This window comes from Narcine bancroftii, chromosome 1, assembly GCF_036971445.1.
Source record: "Narcine bancroftii isolate sNarBan1 chromosome 1, sNarBan1.hap1, whole genome shotgun sequence".
Classification (NCBI taxonomy): domain Eukaryota; kingdom Metazoa; phylum Chordata; class Chondrichthyes; order Torpediniformes; family Narcinidae; genus Narcine; species Narcine bancroftii.
The window spans coordinates 272,419,777-272,438,570 of NC_091469.1; the positions used below are offsets into that span (position 1 = coordinate 272,419,777).

An 18,794-nucleotide genomic window follows, 5' to 3' on the forward strand; every position below is an offset into this window, starting at 1 on the left:
TTCGCGGACGAAGATTTATGGAGGGGGTAAAAGTCCACGTCAGCTGCAGGCTCGATTGTGGCTGACAAGTCCAATGCGGGACAGGCAGACACGGTTGCAGCGGTTGCAGGGGAAAATTGGTTGGTTGGGGTTGGGTGTTGGGTTTTTCCTCCTTTGTCTTTTGTCAGTGAGGTGGGCTCTGCGGTCTTCTTCAAAGGAGGTTGCTGCCCGCCGAACTGTGAGGCGCCAAGATGCACGGTTTGAGGCGATATCAGCCCACTGGCGGTGGTCAATGTGGCAGGCACCAAGAGATTTCTTTAGGCAGTCCTTGTACCTCTTCTTTGGTGCACCTCTGTCACGGTGGCCAGTGGAGAGCTTGCCATATAACACGATCTTGGGAAGGCGATGGTCCTCCATTCTGGAGATGTGACCCACCCAGTGCAGCTGGATCTTCAGCAGCGTGGACTCGATGCTGTCGGCCTCTGCCATCTCGAGTACTTCGATGTTAGGGATGAAGTCGCTGCAATGAATTTTGAGGATGGAGCGGAGACAACGCTATATATATCTTTTTATATATATCATATATATATATATATATCTTTATATGTCTTATATATATTTGCTCTTTTATGTTTAATATTTCAGTAGATTTGCTCTCTTTTCAACTTCTCACCATTAGATAGTCTATAGAAAAACATCAATCTTATTAACTCAAAGGTACTAGATTCTAGCTTTAAAAACATTGTCTCATCTTGAACAAGTGTTATGAACTCCCATCTTTATTTTTAACCTTCCTGCCCTATCTTGATAGCTTGAATATTCAAGGCTTCAACCTATCATAAAACCTTTTGCTGCAATTTGTGCATGCAATTCATCAAATGGATGTGTATGCATTGTTGGTTTTCTTTTTGTTTTTAACTTTGTTAATTTTACATTACGTTTCACTCTACTCTTGTTTACTCTAATTGCTTCATATATGTACATATCAATCCACAATGAATACATGCAGAAAGCAAGCAAATATTGAATTGCATTCATGTTTGCACACCATTTCATTATGAACCTAATCAGCAGTGCCATGAAAGAAACCCAAGTACAAGCTTTGGTTTCCCCAGGGTTCAAAAATTAAATGATGGCATCTCCTTGCTTGCACAAGGCCCTGATCATAACTGCTAACTTGAGTGTAATCAGCACAGTGCCTGATTTGGAAATGGGTATCACAAAACATCTGGCTCCTGACTACCACCCCTATTGATCTCCACTTCTACCTCTTGCCAATCCAGCTGGACACTGAAGTTCATTTGCACAGTGGATAGAAGTTGCTAACCTTATGAGAATTGCTTCCCACCTGTAGAGAACTGTTCATTTCTAGGACTAAAGAATAGTGCTCATTTGATTTCACAAATGCAAGACAAAGGAATGGGTAAAGTATAGACAATTGATGTAAATATATGACAATTGGCACTGCCTTATGTGTGGCAATATCTCCAACTACTAATCCAGGAAGTGATTGAAAACTCAAAGAGAAAAAAATTGCAGTTTCTAACAAGTAATATCTTTTGCTTCAGGCTTGTTTAGATCGGAATCCAGAGGCCTTCAGACCAAAAATAGGAAAAGGGATGCTGGGAGAAATAAAGTTGCGGCATAATAAGGGCTGTAATTGTAAACGCTCAGGATGTCTGAAAAATTATTGTGAATGTTATGAGGTAAGTTATTTGATATTGATGAAAGCTAAAGTGAAATAATTTTATCCTTGAAAATGTATTGAAAGAAATATTCGACACGTGAAGATAATTGCATTAGCCTGATGTTGTGCCCATACAGTAAGTATAGTCAATAATAGAAACAAAAAGCATGGTAAGCATAGAGATGTAAAGAGAAAAGTTTTAACATCTTGGCCTAGAAATTACTGATGACAAAACTATCAGTGCTTGCTCTCATCACCGTGAAAAATTACAATAATTCTGACACCTAAAGTCATAAATGTGTACAGTACAGATTAATGAGACATCATTGGAGGAGCCGTGTGACCAAGAAGGAGGAACCCAGGCAAGATGAAAAATGAGGATCAATTGAAATTGTTCTTATTTAATAAGTTTATTTGCTATCTGTACAAAGAAAGATAACGATTGTTCGTCCAGCCAACATGAAGACACCTTGGCATTTAAAAGTAAGATTGTGTTGAGAGGATTAAATTAGTAATTATAGAAAAACAGCCAGAATATGTGTTCTTAATCCAAACTGCAGTTCAACTTTGAGAAACCCATGATTGAGATTTGGCTGGAAGACAATCCAGTACTGGCAACTAAATCTCCATAGGAAAGATAGGTGAGGGCATGTGATGGGCAATAGATTTAATTGTTGGAAAAGGTTATGAGTTAGACAAACATTTTTTTTTTATTTTATTTAAGATTTTATAACATGAATAACATGTAGAATTACATTAAAAAAAAATTAAGAACAAAATAATAAAATTACAATACAGTATCAGTAATCTAAATAAACTATACCCTCCCCAATAATTATTACACATTAATAACCCAACTCAAATTAGTCCAACCCCCCCCTTTCCCCCCAAAATAAAGAGTGAAGAATTAATAAAGTTAATAATATATGTGAGAAAAAAAACCCACTTACAAAAAAACAAAAACATAACCGATTAAAATACTAACAAAAAGAAAAGTAATTAATACTAAGATATCAGACTTAAAAAACATATTTAAATCAAACTTAAATGCATATATTTAACAGAGTTAAGATGAAACATATATTTAACTCAAACTTAATATAAAAAATTAGTAAAGTTAGTAACATTGTCTATCAAAAATTCTTAAACAATAATCAATTCTTTAAAAAAATTGTAGCATGAGAAAAAAAAGATGAAAAAAAACCTTTCTCTATAGAGATAAACCTTCACCAAATATCAACTAACTTCACATCTATCATCATATTAGTCACATAAACCACCATCTTAAAACAAAATTCAAACCTCATTAAGCATTGTACAATTCAATTTTAGTACTCTTCCACCATTTTTCCCTTTTACTCTTGAATAATTATCCAATAAAAGCTCCAATACCACATTTAAATATCCCCAATCATTACGTTAAAATTCAGATATCCAAATAATAAAAACACATCTACAACGAAATCTATATCTTCAACAAATGGAGCATAAACCACAAACAAAATTCAAGCCTCATTAAGAATTGTACAATTCAATTTATAACTTTCATCATTATTCCCTTTGTTCTATAACTAAAATAGCAAAATAATATACACCAGAATTACCACTCCTTTCACCTTAAAGTTAAAGAAAAAATATTAAAAAAAACTTATCCATCCCATTCACATTTAAATTTCAAATATTCCTTATCTACTGAATAAACTTTACAAAAAAAACCACATCAATTTTTAGTTTTTTAAACAATCAAATACTTTCTTATGCTTTTTTTTTATAAATACAAAAAAAACCCTTCACTCTTTAATCTAATAATACAAAAAAAAGGAAAAAAAAACGGGTAGGAGGTTAAAAATACCCCCTCCGTCTAAACCGCGCAATGCGGTAACTCCCAAAAAAAAAATGTGTGTGAGATAACTCACACGTAGCAGATGACTTTCAGGAAATAGTGCCTATCCAGTTCTCCCCCCCAACTCTCACTTCATCTTAAACTAACATCATCATTATTTAATATTCCTTTTTTTTTTAAAATTAGAAAGAAAATGAACAACTCTTCTTTTAATCAGCTCCAACTGCCGAGTCACCATTACAACCATTCCTTCTTGGAGCACGGCTCTTTTCTTCCATCTCTTGTCTCCTTAGAGATCGCGGCGGACTACGTCTCTGTTGAAACTGAGTAATTGGCAGCTCTTGAGCAAATGCTATAGCTTCCTTTGGAGAATCAAAAAACTTTGGTTGGTAACCATCTTGAAAAACCTTCAAAACAGCTGGATATCTAAAGGTTGCCTTATATCCTTTCTTCCACAACAACTCTTTAGCAGAGTTGAATTCCCGTCGTTGGAACATAACTTCTTGACTCAAATCCGCATAGAAGAAAACTCGATTATTTTGAATCATCAAGGGTGATTTTCTCTGTTGTGCATTTCTAATAGCCACTCGTAAAATTATTTCTCTGTCGTAATAATTCAAACAACGAACCAAAACAGGTCTTGGACTTTGACCTGAAATAGGTCTTCTACGCAAGGCTCTGTGAGCACGTTCCAGTATTATACCTTCCGGGAAATGTTCTTGACCCAGCACCTGCGGAATCCATTCAGTAAAAAATTTTCTTGGGTCTGGTCCCTCCATTCCTTCCGGCAAACCAATAATCTTTATATTGTTCCATCTGGATTGGTTTTCCAAATAATCAATCTTTTTCACCAAATTTTTATTTTGAGTTTGTAAGTCTTCGACCATTTTGGTCACATCTGAAACTTGATCTCGTATTTCGTCTATATCTTCTTCACACGAATTAAATTTATCTCTCACTTCAAGCTTAAAAGCTCCAAACTCAGCCTTCTGTTGAGAATTTATTTCCATCAGAGTATTGAACCTAGTACCAAGTTCAGTCATAATCTTAGATAATCCCTGCATTGTATAAGATAATTTAGATTCAAGATTCACAAGAATCTTTTCAATTGGAAGAGATTCTGGCTCAACAGATTCCTGCTTCTTCTGCATAACCAAAGGGTCTTCTGTTGCTTCCTTCATTCTGGTTGCCTTCCTTGTAGTATAGCTGTGTGTGGAAACCCCAGCCACACCCTCTCCAGCAGTGACTGGAGGACACTGGCCGGGATATTCCCCAGTCCATAATGTGTTAATTTCTCCCAGTACATCAAGTTGTATAGGTTCTTTTATCTCAAAAGGTGCAGTTTGCAGTGCCACCGCTACAGTTGACAAATGCCTTTCCCCAGCCGGTACTTCAACTGACATTACTACAAGTGGTTCATTCATAACATTGCCGTCAAATGCTACTGCACTTGTGCGAACCTGAGTAACTCTTTGTTCTAAAGGCTGTTTGGCGCCCTCTTTAGAGGGTTCTACCGATGTAACATTGATCTTTACATCCGAAAGCTGTACCTCTCTCCTGGGATCCATTTCACGCTGAGTCCCGTTGTCTTTCCTGTAGGTAGGCTCCAAAACTTGAACTTTTGGAAAATGTAGTTTTTTGATGATCTGTTGTCGTTTTTTTTTGCTCTTTTCCACCAATTGTACCATCATAAGTTAAATTAACAGCACTAAAGTTATCTAAACTTTTAAAGAATTTTAACGGGCATTTCTAGACAAAACAATAAGATAGAGTCAGGAGAGGACTGGCAGGCACGTCTGATCCTTACGCCATCTTGCCAAGCCCCCCGAGTTAGACAAACATTTAAGAACAGAAGGAGAAGGTGGAAGAAGGCCTATTTTAATTCGATAACATCATGGCTGATGACTTAACTCAGATGCTCATTCCTATCAAACCCCCATATCTCTTGCTTCCCTTCCAGTCTGCAACTAAAAGAAGGAAAATAAACTGATCTAGGACATGTTGTTTATGCCACCCATCTGATCACTACTTCCCTTTCCGAGGAGCTGTGAAATAGCAGAATGTATGAATGCACTATTTGACAAGCATGCAGTAAAGCCAGGGTTGTTATAATAGAGGAATTTTACTTAAAAATAGCTTGTGATAAGTAAACTAATTCATGGGTTAACTATTACACATGTTGGAATATGTTCAGGATAGCTCACCGTATTTTTGTTGAATGCCCATACTCAGAAGCCTGTGTGAAAGTTAGTGTAGATAGAAGTCTGGAATTTTCCATTCAGCTAGTCATTGCTCCCTGAGCAACTCTACGTGAGGTCCTTATGAGAGCAGCAAACATTTCCCAGAACTTCACCTGCACTAATAAACTGGCTCAAATTGATCCGTGCAAAACTACAAGAAACAAGTCATTCCCCTTTTATTTGATTTTATGGTTGATTTAAATGTGCTTATTTTTAATTATTTATTTATGTTTTGAATGTTTTTTTAATTCAGTTTAATAGTGTTTTTTGTAGCATTCTTAAAGTGTTCTTGAATATTTTTGAAATTGTTCCAGTAAACCAAAAGGAGTAGTTTAATACATTGGTTTGGGGAGTATGGCTGGCAGTCTTGATTAAAAAGGACCTGGGCAGTAATGGGTCTCATGAGTAGCTGACAGCCTGCTTCCAAGTGGAAAAATACATCAGTTGGGGAGTATGGCTGGCAGTCTTGATTAAAAGGGACCTGGGCAGTAATGGGTCTCATGAGTAGCTGACAGCCTGCTTCCAAGTGGAAAAATACATCAGGGACCCATCCAGCCAATACTTGGACAGCTCACCAATCTGAGAATTTAGGCAAATCAGAGGATGGATGCTATTAAGTTTTGTAATTGGTAATGAATCAGATTGAATTAAGAGCCTGATGGTGCATGAACATTTATCTAATGTCATTCATACATTAATTTAATTTAAAATGCTATTTGAAGGTGAGAATTGGAAAATCAGTTACAGTAGAAGTCGTAAACTCCAGACTGTTCAGGGATCAGGTCCGTCTGGATTTTCGAGATGCTCGGCCAGTACTTTTAAAATTCAAATTTAAGGAGGAATAAAGAAGAGATGAACAAATACATTTTGATAGTTTATTTATTAGCAAATGCAGCATATTTCATTTATCAAAACAAGCAGTTTTAAAGAAAAATAAAGTCAACACGACAAAAATGTAAACAAAATGTTTCACTACAAAAAAACAGCATGTAATACTTGAAATTATGTTTAAAAATGTGCATTGTAAAAGAAAAATACACCATACAAATGAATTTCTTTGTGATAGGATTACATGTATTCAGCATGGTCTCTGTTGCTGCTGTGCTTCTGTGGCACTTTTGTATGCACGCACACACACAAAAGCTCGCTAATTTTTAAAAGTTTAAGAGTTTCTGAAAAATCCAGATTCTCAAGTGGTCCAGATTTCTGGCATTGGCATTTTGGAATTCTATTGTACTTAATTTGGGTAAGGCCAAATTCTAAGCAATGATACAAAGACCAAGCCTGGTAAACTGAGCAAATATGCTAACAGATAAAAGAACAGTCAATCTATCTGAGGTGTTTGAAAAATGTTTGTGTTATAAAAGCTACTTGTTGCTCAAAAGGGTAGCACATTTGGTGTAGTGGTTAGTGCAATGACTTTACAGTGCCAGCAATCGGGACCAGGGTTTGAATCCTGTGCTGTCTTTATGGAGTTGGTACGTTCTCCCTGTATCTGCATGGATTTTCTCCAGGGGCTCCAGTTTCTTCCCACCATTAGAAATGTACCGGAGGTGTAGATTAATTGGGTGTAAATTGGGCAGGGTGGGCTCATGGGCTGAAATGGCCTGTTACCATGTGTATGTCTAAATTAATCACACCAAACTAAGGAACACCAAAACCTAAAGATTACATGGCAAAATGAAGACTAGGAGAAATTCAAACAGGCATATGACAAAATAAATACTACAAACTACAAAAAGCAGTTATTAAAAGAAATTTGTAGAGAATATTTGGAAACAAGGGAAAAATGAAGAAAATGTGACCTGTTTTTACTTTTACAGCCAGTGAAAGGTCACCAGTTTTGGAGGTCAGTGTGCCAGAGCACAACAGGCTACCCTTGTCTGAGGGTTTAAAAGTGAGGTTGGGATTAGTGCCAAGAGATCAGAGCTTTCCGACGGGGTGAGATTAGAATAAGTGAGGGGAGTGGTGAAGTCGCGATGGTTGATGTCTTGGTGGCAGTTGGAAATACTGAATAAAGATCTAGAGTTGGCAGAAGGCTGGGACGAGGTGTCCAAGAGGAGGAAGATTTAAGGCGGAAAAGGGAGTCTGCAATGGGGGGTCGTTTTTAGAGGTCAGTGTGCCAGACCAGAAATTTACTTTTGAAAGGACATTTATGGGGCCAAAGACAGTCATTTAAATCTGTAATGAAGTCATCCCTTTATGAACTCTTGGAGCAGAAGGAACCAAAGACCTGCTCCTTCCCAGGACTGTCACCAAGTTGCTATAGGTTTTTCTTTCTCTGATAGAGTGGCTAACTCCATGAAATATTAAACATACCAATCACATGCATCCATGCGGTCTTTGACTCTAATCAAGTAAACTCTGCAACTTATATTGGACAACAGATAACTTAGTCTTTGCTTCATGTGCCCAAGAATTCTCAGCTTTGCTCCAGTTGACAGTAAGTCATAGCATCATAGGGTTTTACATCATGAAAACAGGCCTTTTGGCCCAACTTATCCATTCCCCCCACATTATCACAGAACCATTTGCCTGCATTGTGCCCATAATCCCTCTAAACATGTTTCTATTACAAAAGAGATTAAATTAAATGGGAATGTGAAAGTGAAGATCTTACTCAGTGATTTTAATTTACATCCAGTGTCAAATATCTTCAGGAAAGTTTTTAAAATCAATATATAGAGGTACCAATGAGAGAGGATGCAGTACTTGATTTCCTATTAGGGAAACCAGACAGGTCAGGTGACAGATATATGTGTAGGTGAACATTTTGGGCCTAGTAACCATAATGTAATTAGTTTCAAGTTAATTATGGATAAAAATAGGTCTGGTCCTCAAGTTGAGATTCTGAATTGGAGAAAGGCCAATTTTGTGGAAATGAGAAATGGTCGAGGAGTAGATTGGCATGTTGTTTTCTGGGAAAGATGTGTTCAGTAAGTGGAAGGCCTTCAAATGTGAAATTTTGAGAGTGAAGTTTGCACGTTCTTGTCAGGATTAAAGGCAAAGTTAACAGCCTTAGGAAACCTTTGTTTTCAATTATTGGCAATCTGGTTAAGAAGAAGAGAGAGGTGTATAGCAGGTATAGGCAACAAGGAGCGAATGAGATATAAGAAGAGTATAGAAAATGTGAGAAAATACCTAAGAAGGAAATTAGGAAGGCAAAAAGAAGACATGAAGTTGCTTTGGCAGATAATGTAAAAGGTAAATCTGAAGGGGTTCTACAAGTATGTTAAGAGTAAAAGGATAGTAAGGGTCAAAATTGGTTCCTTAGAAGATCAGAATGGTCATCTATGTGTGGAGCCTAATGAGATGGGGGAGATCTTAAACAGTTTTTTTCATCAGTATTTACTTAGGAAACTTGCATAGTGTATAAGGAAGGGAGGGAAACAAGCAGTAATGGCATGGAACATATAGCGATTAAAGAGAAGGAGATGCTTGCTGTCTTACAGCGATAAGTTCCCTGGGCCTGACAGGATATTCCCCGGACCTTGAAGGAGGCTAGTGTAGAAATTGAAGGGGTCCTGGCAGAAATATTTAAAACATCCTTATCCACATGTGAGGTGCCGGAGGATTGGAGAGTGGCTCGTGTTGTTCTGTTGTTTAAAAAAGACTCTAAAAGTAAACCAGGAAATTACAGGCTGGTGAGCCTGACATCAGTAGTAGGTAAAATATTGGAAGATGTTCAGAGAGATTGGGTATACAAGTATTTGGTTCGCCAAGGGCTAATTAAGGATAGTGAGCATGGCTTTGTGCGTGGTAGGTCGTGTTTAACAAATCTTAGAGAGTTTTTCATGGAGGTTACCAAGAAAGTAGATGAAAGAAAGGCTGTGGATGTTGTCTACATGGACTTTAGTAAGGCCTATGAAAAGGTCCCACATGGGAGGTTAATTCGGAACATTCCAACACTAAGTATCCATGGAGAGATTCAAAATTGGCTGAATGGGAGAAGACGGAAAATGGTAGTGGAAACTTGCTTCTCAGACTGGAGGCCTGTGATTAGTGGTGTGTCTCAGGGATCGGTGTTGGGACCATTGTTGTTTGTTGTTTATATTAATGATAATGTAGTAAATTGGATCAGCATGTTTGCTGATGTCACTAGATTGGAGGTGTTGTGGACAGCGAGGAAGGCTTTCAAAGCTTGCAGAGGGATCTGGATCAACTGGAAAAATGGGACAGAAAATGGGAGATGGAATTTAATGCATAAAAGTGTGAGCTGTTGCATTTTGGAAGGACAAACCAAGGTTGGACATACACAGTAAATGGTAGAACACTGAGGAGTACAAAGAAACAAAGGGATCTGGGAATTCAGCTACATAATTCCTTGGAAGTGGCATCACAGGTTGACAGAGTGGTGAAGAAAACTTTTGGCATCTTAGCTTTTATAAATCAAAGTATTGAGTACAGGAGTTTAGATGTTATAGTGAGGTTCTATAAGACATTGGTGAGGCCATATTTGGAGTATCGTGTGCAGTTCTGGTCACCAAATTACAGGAAGGATATCAGTAAGATCAAAAGAGTTCAGAGAAAATTTATTAGGATGTTGCCAGGTCTTCAGGAGTTGAGTTACAGGGAAAGGTTAAACAGGTTAGGACTTTATTCCTTCGAGTGTAGAAGAATGAGGGTATATTTGATAGAGGTTTGCAGAGTTATTAGAGGTATAGACAGAGTAAATGCTAGTAGACTCTTTCCACAGATTAGGAGAGATAAATACAAGAGGACATGGCTTTAGGGTGAAAGGGGAAAGGTTTAGGCGGAACATTTTCACTTAGAGGGCGCTAGGAATGTGGAACAAGTTGCCATCTGATGTGGTAAATGGGGGCTCACTCAAGTTTTAAAAATTAACTGGATAGATACATGGATGGGAGATGTCTGGAGGGTTATGGAACGGATGCAGGTCAGTGGAACTAGTGGTATGATGTTTTCAGCAGACTAGAAGGGCTGAATAGCCTGTTTTCTGTTCTATGGAATCTCCAACCCAACTCCCAAACCATTCCCCAGCATGTTGCCTCCTGACTTAGCAGTAGAATTTGCCTTCCCATTGATGACAGGAGAGGTACCAGAGAAATGGATAGTGATGAATGTATCTTGGCTCACGAAGTGAAAAAAAAGGATTACCCAAAAAAATATCGGCCAGTAAGGTTCACACCAATTGGAAATTATCTCCACCCCAGGCCATCAGCACAATACACAAGATGCCATGCATTTAAAGTGAGTGGGAAGAAATTTAAGGGAGATAGGTGAGGCAAATATTTTACACAGAGTGATAAGTGGCTGCAGTTGGCTGCAGGAATAATGGTGGAATTATAGCATTTAATATGCTTCTAGGTAAACTCCTGAATATGAAGGGGATGGAGGGATATCTGTGAGATGCAAGCAGCAGAGTTTTAGTTTGATTTAGACATCATGTTGGGCACTGACATGTGGGCTATGGAGCCTGTTCCATGATATCGGTTTATTAAGCAAGGCCAGTAGGGACATCCAAGGAAGTCAACCCCATCACAACTAACATCATTAAGACAGTGCTCATTCGGATCTGATTTTGAATAACAGAATGAAAACTGTTAAAAATTGCTTCTTCAGAAAATAGTGTTTGATTCACTTTTAAAGAAGGAAATGTTGTTCCATGTGAAAACACACTTTCACGACAAAAGCTCTTCCTTAATGAACAGCCTATTTTAAATCATTGGGTCAATAAGGAGTCAACAATTTACTAATTTTGATGCGAATCTCCAAGATTAAATTATATTCCAATGTCCAGGGATACTTTAGTTTTCTGCATGCAATTTATGAGGAATTAAATGATAATGGGATTTCATGTGTTGTGTTTTCATGAGTATTCATTGAGTGGGAGATAATAGATATGTTGTCATTTCTTTTGTCAGGCAAAGATAATGTGCTCCTCTATTTGCAAGTGTATTGGATGCAGAAATTATGAAGAGAGTCCTGAGAGAAGAACACTAATGAGTATGTCTGATCACAGTGACATGGACATTTGTCAGCCTAGAACACAATTTTTTCCAGAAATATTCAGCTACGGAAATCAAGTGAAAATGAATAGGGAGAGGTAAGTACAGAATATATTTTTCCTATTCCACTTCCATTCTGTTAACCTTAACTTTACATGGTTGGTACAATTCCACAAATCAAAGCCACTCATTCATTCATCTGTAGCTTTACTTCGCAATGAAGCATCAACATGTTGTTCATGTGAGGAGGTGGGGGAAAAATGCAGATTACAGGCATTCAAGCCATGCAGAGCATATTCCTCCAGATAACTGTGGATTAGCATTCTCATCTGATTTCCATTGCCATTCATCATTAATCATTCAACTAATATTTGTCATTTAGATACAATTTGTTTTGTCTACATGCTACATTGGTGTTATACCTTTTGATTCCTTTGCTTTTTAATCATTTTTATACATGAATTTGCATACTGCTCATTGCCTTTTGTAATATCAAGTAATATAGTTCAGAATGTGTCAAGTTTGATTGCCATTTTAGTGAATGTCAAAAGGTAATATAATTCACCTTAACTCTAAACCTTCTACATCAAAAAGAACAATGAATCAGCAAGTCAATTAGTTGGCCTCTCCAATTACTGATTGGAGATCATGTCTAGAACATTTATCCACTTGCTAGTTAAGGCCAATTAATCTGAAAATATTCACTAGCAATGTGCACATTGTTTAACTACAGATTATATCACAGAACAACATGATCACACCAGAGAAATATAAAATGTCTTGTGTACTGGAATTTTATGTGTATTATTTATATATTTTTTTATTCAATATTATTTTGGATATAGTACGAGTTATGATTTGATAGTTTAATTATTATTAACTATAGAATTTGTTGTCCTGAACAAAATAAGTTATATAATTATGATTATGCTACTAAATTTACAGTTGATATGTGACATGTACATGACATATAAATTGATTGATGTTATCATTCATATACCTTGCGTAAAGGGTTTTTGTTAAATTCAAAAATATTTTTAATAAGAAAGCAATTTTCACGTTAAATTGGTGGCCACTTTGACAAGGTGATAGCGTTCATCTTTTAGATGTATTCAGATATAACAATAACATTTGGAAAGGAAATCAAATAAGATATACACAACAAGTGTGGCCTCAAACAATTGTAGATATTATAGGTTATTCTATGCATTTGCTGATAGTATTATTTTAGGGCAATTTGATATAATCCAGGATGGTCATTCATCGCTGATAATGACATGAAAATTTGGGCTGCCAAATGGACAATGAAGTCACCATTGATCAACAATGATGATATAGTAAATGGTCATTATAAAGAATTAACTTTTATACAGATTTAAAGACATGAGCACAAAACCTGAGGAGATGTCCTGTCAGTGGTGATTATGTCAAGTAGATGTAATGGAATACATGGCACTATTTCAAAGAGGAGTGGAATAAACCCCAGGATCGTGATCAGTATTTATCCCTCAGTGATTTGTATGATCTTGAGATTCAGATGCTAATTTGTGTATTTCCCATATTTAAAAAATACTCCACTTGTTTAAAACACTGAGTTTCACTGAAGGAAGCACAGAGGTATGGAAAGATGTTAATATGTCTATTTGAAAGTCAAAGATGTAATGTAGTTATTTACTGCCCATTTCCTTAGACCCTTTTGGGGTTATCAAATTAAGATACTGTATTGGGAATCTTTTTTTGACATCCAATCCCACTTTACACAAAGAAGCAGTTACCCTTGGACAAAACCTGTTGTTTGAGATACCAATCCTTCTTGGGAGGTGGTCTGACTATGGTTTAGAAGGCAACATCTGTTGTTAATGAAGTGGCTGCAAAATATTAAACTCAATCTTTCTGAAAATTGAAACAAACCTATTGATAGCCCCATATAGTACAACTTGATAGTAAGCAAATATATTTTATAAGCAGTTTCATGACATAAAATAGGAAAAAGTTCCATAATCCTAGATCTAAGATTTGATTTGATGACACTTTGTCGTTGCAACTCTCTTGATTGTAATGCTCTATTGTTTTCTTAACCATTTTGAACTTTTCACAGGCACCCTTTTACTTTTGTAACTTGGGATGTTATTGAAGCAACTTGTGGCTGCCTCTTGGCCCAGGCAGAAGAATCAGAGAAAGCTTATCATTCCTTCTCAGTTGCAGAACATATGATCCTGGAAGAGTTTGGTCGATGCTTGGCACAAATTCTACAGTTAGCATGGAAATCAAATGAAATGCAATGTTTGTGAACTAAAATTTTCTCCACAACAGCTGGCATGTAATTACATTTATAGCTGATATCTGGATTTTATCTTGTTCATCCCATGCATGGATAATCTTGGTTTGGGATTCTCTCCTGGTGGATATTGGTACAAGTTTCTACTTTGTATTAAGCATGGTCAGTAGTCAAATTTGTTGCAAAACATTTTCTCAAGTCACCTTTATTTTCAGAATATACATTCAAGCTGCAGTGCATATTCCTTTAGTAGCCATTTAAAATAATTTAAGTGTAACATTCTGTTGCTATGATAAATATTTATTAATATAGAATTTGACTAATGTAGAAAAATAGGGGAAGATCGTAGTTATGGTTTTGCTACACATAACAGAAAATTGTTAAGAAGTTGCATTGTCCTTTTTAATATTAAATTTTTCAAGTAATTCTAAATTGTAAAAAAATTGAAATCCATGCTCTGTTAAAAGGTGATTTAATTCCTCAGATTAACGTCCAACTTTCCTGATGATGTGACCAGTACAATTAAAAGGCAACAAAAGGGAATGTACATAACTGTGACCATGAAACTACATGATCCCTCCCCACTAATAGAATTGTTTACTAAAGGGTGCAAGTACTCCTGATGTTTTGGCTCACACATGAGAGAATGAGGGTGAATGGTGCTAGTGGATTAACATTCCAACATAAGACAGATCCTTCATAACAGGATAGAACTGGGGATCCAAAATTATGGTGATTGTTGTTGAAAATATGAGGCAGACATTCTTTTAAATGCAACTGCTTGAACCATTGTCTGAAGCTTTAGGATATTTAGAGAATCTCTGATATTGGTTAGAACCATGCGCAAGAACAAAAATCTGGCAATTATGACACTTTTTTATTAGTAGCTCTCTGACTAGTTAATTGAAACAAATTTCAGCCAAGTAATGGCATTTATAAATTAGAACCAAACATATGCTTATCAGATGGCCCAGCTAGAATCCTATCCCTTGGCAAGAATGGACCATCCTGATCAGACATTTTGAGGAACAATTTTCTGTCCTAATTGAATTTGGTGATTTCATGGATCTTGTGGTAGGTAACAACTGTGTCCATGAGCTAGAAAAGTGGAAAAACATCAGTATCTATCATATAATCTCTGCTGGAAAGTAATCCTGCATGGAAGAATTGAGCAAACAAGGATTGGCTCCCAACACAATACTTGCAAACAAGTCTTACATATATATTCATTATTGCCTTGATTTTAATTGAAAAATACTAAATCCTATATTATCTTGAAGTAAAGGACAAGCCAAAATCTTCTAGAGCCCAGCACAGCCAGCTTCACTGAACAAATCCAAAGAGAGTAGTCTCTTAGTGAACCATAAACCACCCTTGCCAGCTCCTGTTTGCTCCAACCACAACAGAGCTAACTTCTGCAGCACTACGAGTCACCAGATCCAGATCCCGTCACAAAAAAACCCATGTGTTCCTTTGTTACATCCAAGGCACTGATTCCTACTTGACCTTGGTGTAATGGCCTAGTGTCAGATTTGCCACAGGTACTGGTTTCTGCTGGGTTATGATACAAAAGGATCTGGCTCTGCTGGGTCTTACACATTAGGAGGTGGTCCTGGTTGGTAATGGTGTAACAGGAATACATACCAGCTCCTTTCCACCTCCATGAACTACAGGAGAGGCAGCACAGCAACTGCACCAGCTCCTTTAACGCTATGAGTATGCAACATTCCTGTTGCATCATATCTTGCCCAGGGCCAGTTCCAAGTATGTGAGACACTGCAGAGATGGCTCTATCTGTACTGTGACTCAGCAGAAACCAAAGTCTGGTGGGAATCAGTGCCTCGCATACAATATTCCTACACATCAATATGTTGAAGTGGAGAGAGAAATTTGGAAGACATTATCCCAACTGAAAATCTCATCATTCATAGGAAATTTCACTTGGTACTTTTCTCTGCTAACAGTTTCCTGTTAACTACAAGCTGATGAAATATTTGAAAAGTTATGAGGAAATGAGAAACTAATTTTAAAACATTTCAATTTTTGATTTTTTTTAAAATATATTGAAACATTATAAATTCTTCATTGAGACATTTTAAAGTATTCAAAAGTTTAAATTATTTAAACAGATTTTAAATTAATAGAATACGTTTACATTAATATTGAGAGAACATTTTTAACATGTTTTTCATTTCTTGTCAGTTTCTTGTTCGCATTTTAAGGTATAGAAATATTATTAAAGAAAGTTTTAATGACCTTTAATCAATTTTAAATATATTCTACAAAGAATTTAACAATTTAGTATAAATGATATATCATATTGCTCCTTTTGTCTTCACATTTCAAATTAAATGTTCAAATAAAATGTGTGGTTTAATTGTGGTGTAATGTGACAAATAAACATTGCCTTTAATCTATTCATTTTGTCTCTTGTGTCCTTGTGTAAAAGTGAAAGTAATTAAAGACCATTCTTTTTCCTGATTGCAACTATAGCCTGTAGAGATTGGGAGTTAGTGATCCTCCTGACCACTAGAGGGAGTCAGAGATTAATGTGCCACCTTGAGTTAGATGCAAAATGGATGCCCACAAGGTCATGAGTTGTTAATAAAATATAATTAATACAAAAGAACCCAAGTTTCTTTATTATAATAAAAAAACATCATAACCCATGCAGACACAGGTAGAGCATACAAACTCCTTACAGCTTATTGAGATGTTTGATGAACACTGCTCAGCAAAGGAAAATTAAATGTTTGAAAAGTACGTGTTTTGCTCCTGCACGCAGGCAGCTGCAGGCAGAGAGAGCTTAAGTACTTTTTTTTTAAACAGACTTGAAATTGAAAGCAAGAACATGGAATTTTGGATTGTGGCAAGATTCAATGATCTGTGTTGGGAATTATTGCCAAGAAAGTGAGAGATGGTTGCTATGAGAGATGGAGCTTACCTTAGCTAGAGCTGTGAAGATATGCCATGCCAGTGAATTAGCTCTGCAGCATGTGAAAAAGTTTGGTGAGAGTGCAAGGCCTGGTGAAAACGAAAGCATAGCTATAGCAACTGTGTCTGCACGCACGCATAATCAGAGAATGAGATATAGGAAACAACAAAAAGATGGAGAGACATTCAATTGTAAATGATGTGGCACTCAACATGCACCAAAACAATGCCCTGGCTATGGAAAAGTCTGTAACAAGTGCAAAGGACAGAATCAAAGCAATATTTTTCCAAAGGAAACATCTGAAGTGAAAGAGTGCACATAGAAAAAACTGCCCTCAGTGATGCATTCTTTGTGAGCATGGTGGTGCAGGTAAGTTCAAACCAACAGACACTGAACAGCCAAGCGTGAAGAGAGTTGAGCAGGACAAGTGGACAATGCCAGTGCATGCAAATTGATCAAGCTGGACACAGGGGCAAAGGCCCCTTTTATCTGAGCATGGCATCAGGGCAATGAAGAAAAAGCCATAAATCCATCCAAATTCTGTTCAGCTCAAGGCCAAAGCATTGACACAAAAGGCACATGTTAGACTCAAGGCGAAAGTTAAAGAGCACCACCTCATGTTTGTAATAGTCCCAGATGGACATGATTCACTGCTTTCTGACAAAACATGTGAAAACTTGGGCCCAGTCATGAGGCTATACCACATTAACCGTTAATGCACAAAACAGTGTAGAGGAAATAGTGGATCAATTTCCAGACATCTTTAAGAGGTTTGGTATTCTACCATTCATCTTTAACATACCATTAAAGGAGGATGCATAGCCAATTATGCATGCCCCAAGGTGGGTTCCAGCACCACTAAAAGCTCAAGCAGGAACTCAACCGAATGACATCATTAGGGATCATAAAGAAAGTACAGGAGCCCACAGAATGGGTGAATTCAATCGTGTGTGTCAAAAAGAACAGTGACCTATGCATCTGCATGAACCCAAAAGACTTGAATGCCAATATAAAGAGTGAGTATTATCAGATTCCAACCAGGGATGAAATTACAAATGAGATGGTCAGTGCAAAGTTTTTCACCAAATTGGATGCAACCCAGGGCTTCTGGCAATTAAAGCTGCATGAAGATAGCACTAAATAGTGTGCATTCAATACATTGTTTGGCTGATACTCCTGTTTAAGAATGCCTTTTGGAATTTTCTCAGCTCATGGAAGTGTTCTACGGGACAATAGAGCACATCAAAGAAGGCGTAAATAGAGTATGCATTAGATGGATGACATGATCCTATGGGGATGCACACAGGATCAATACAACGAGAGGCTCAAAGTGCTATAATGCATCCAGAAGTATGGATTAAAGCTAAACAGAGCAAAATGTCAATTTGGTGTGAATGAAATCATCTTTCTGTGACATAAGCAATTGGAGACAGGTCTGGAGCCAGACAAGCAAGACCAAGGTGAAACCAATTCTAGAGATGCCCAGATACACTGACAAAAAGAGCATATTGAGAGTGCTGGGAATGATCAATTTCATTGGTAAATTTATTCCAAACTGGTCTTCCAAAACAATGTAACTAAGAAAGTTGTTAAATAAGAAATCTGAATTCAAATGGAATGGGGATGACTGAAGACCATTCTAACTGCAGAATAAGTGCCTTTGACATTCTTTGACCCATCCAGAAGGACAAAATATCTACAGGTGCCTCAAAAGATGGAAGAGGTGCCATACTACTTCAGGCTGTGGGAGAAGATTGGAGGCCAGTTGCATAAACATCAAAGTTGATGACCACATTTGAATGTCAATATACGCAGATGGAGAAAGGGTCTAGGTCTGGTCTATGGACTCAAGAAATTCAATAG

At 37.0% G+C, this 18,794-nt stretch overlaps 1 protein-coding gene across 1 annotated transcript in view; it reads left to right on the forward strand.

Annotated features, from left to right (window-relative positions):
• tesmin (testis expressed metallothionein like protein) overlaps positions 1-16,178 on the forward strand; it is a 77,948-nt gene extending 61,770 nt beyond the window's left edge. The window contains exons 10-12 of the mRNA XM_069899094.1: positions 1,548-1,685; positions 11,635-11,816; positions 13,817-16,178. Of these exons, the coding sequence (XP_069755195.1) occupies positions 1,548-1,685; positions 11,635-11,816; positions 13,817-14,009 (513 nt within the window). The 3' untranslated portion in view covers positions 14,010-16,178. The remainder of the gene's footprint in view (positions 1-1,547; positions 1,686-11,634; positions 11,817-13,816) is intronic.
• The last annotated feature ends 2,616 nt before the right edge of the window (positions 16,179-18,794 follow it).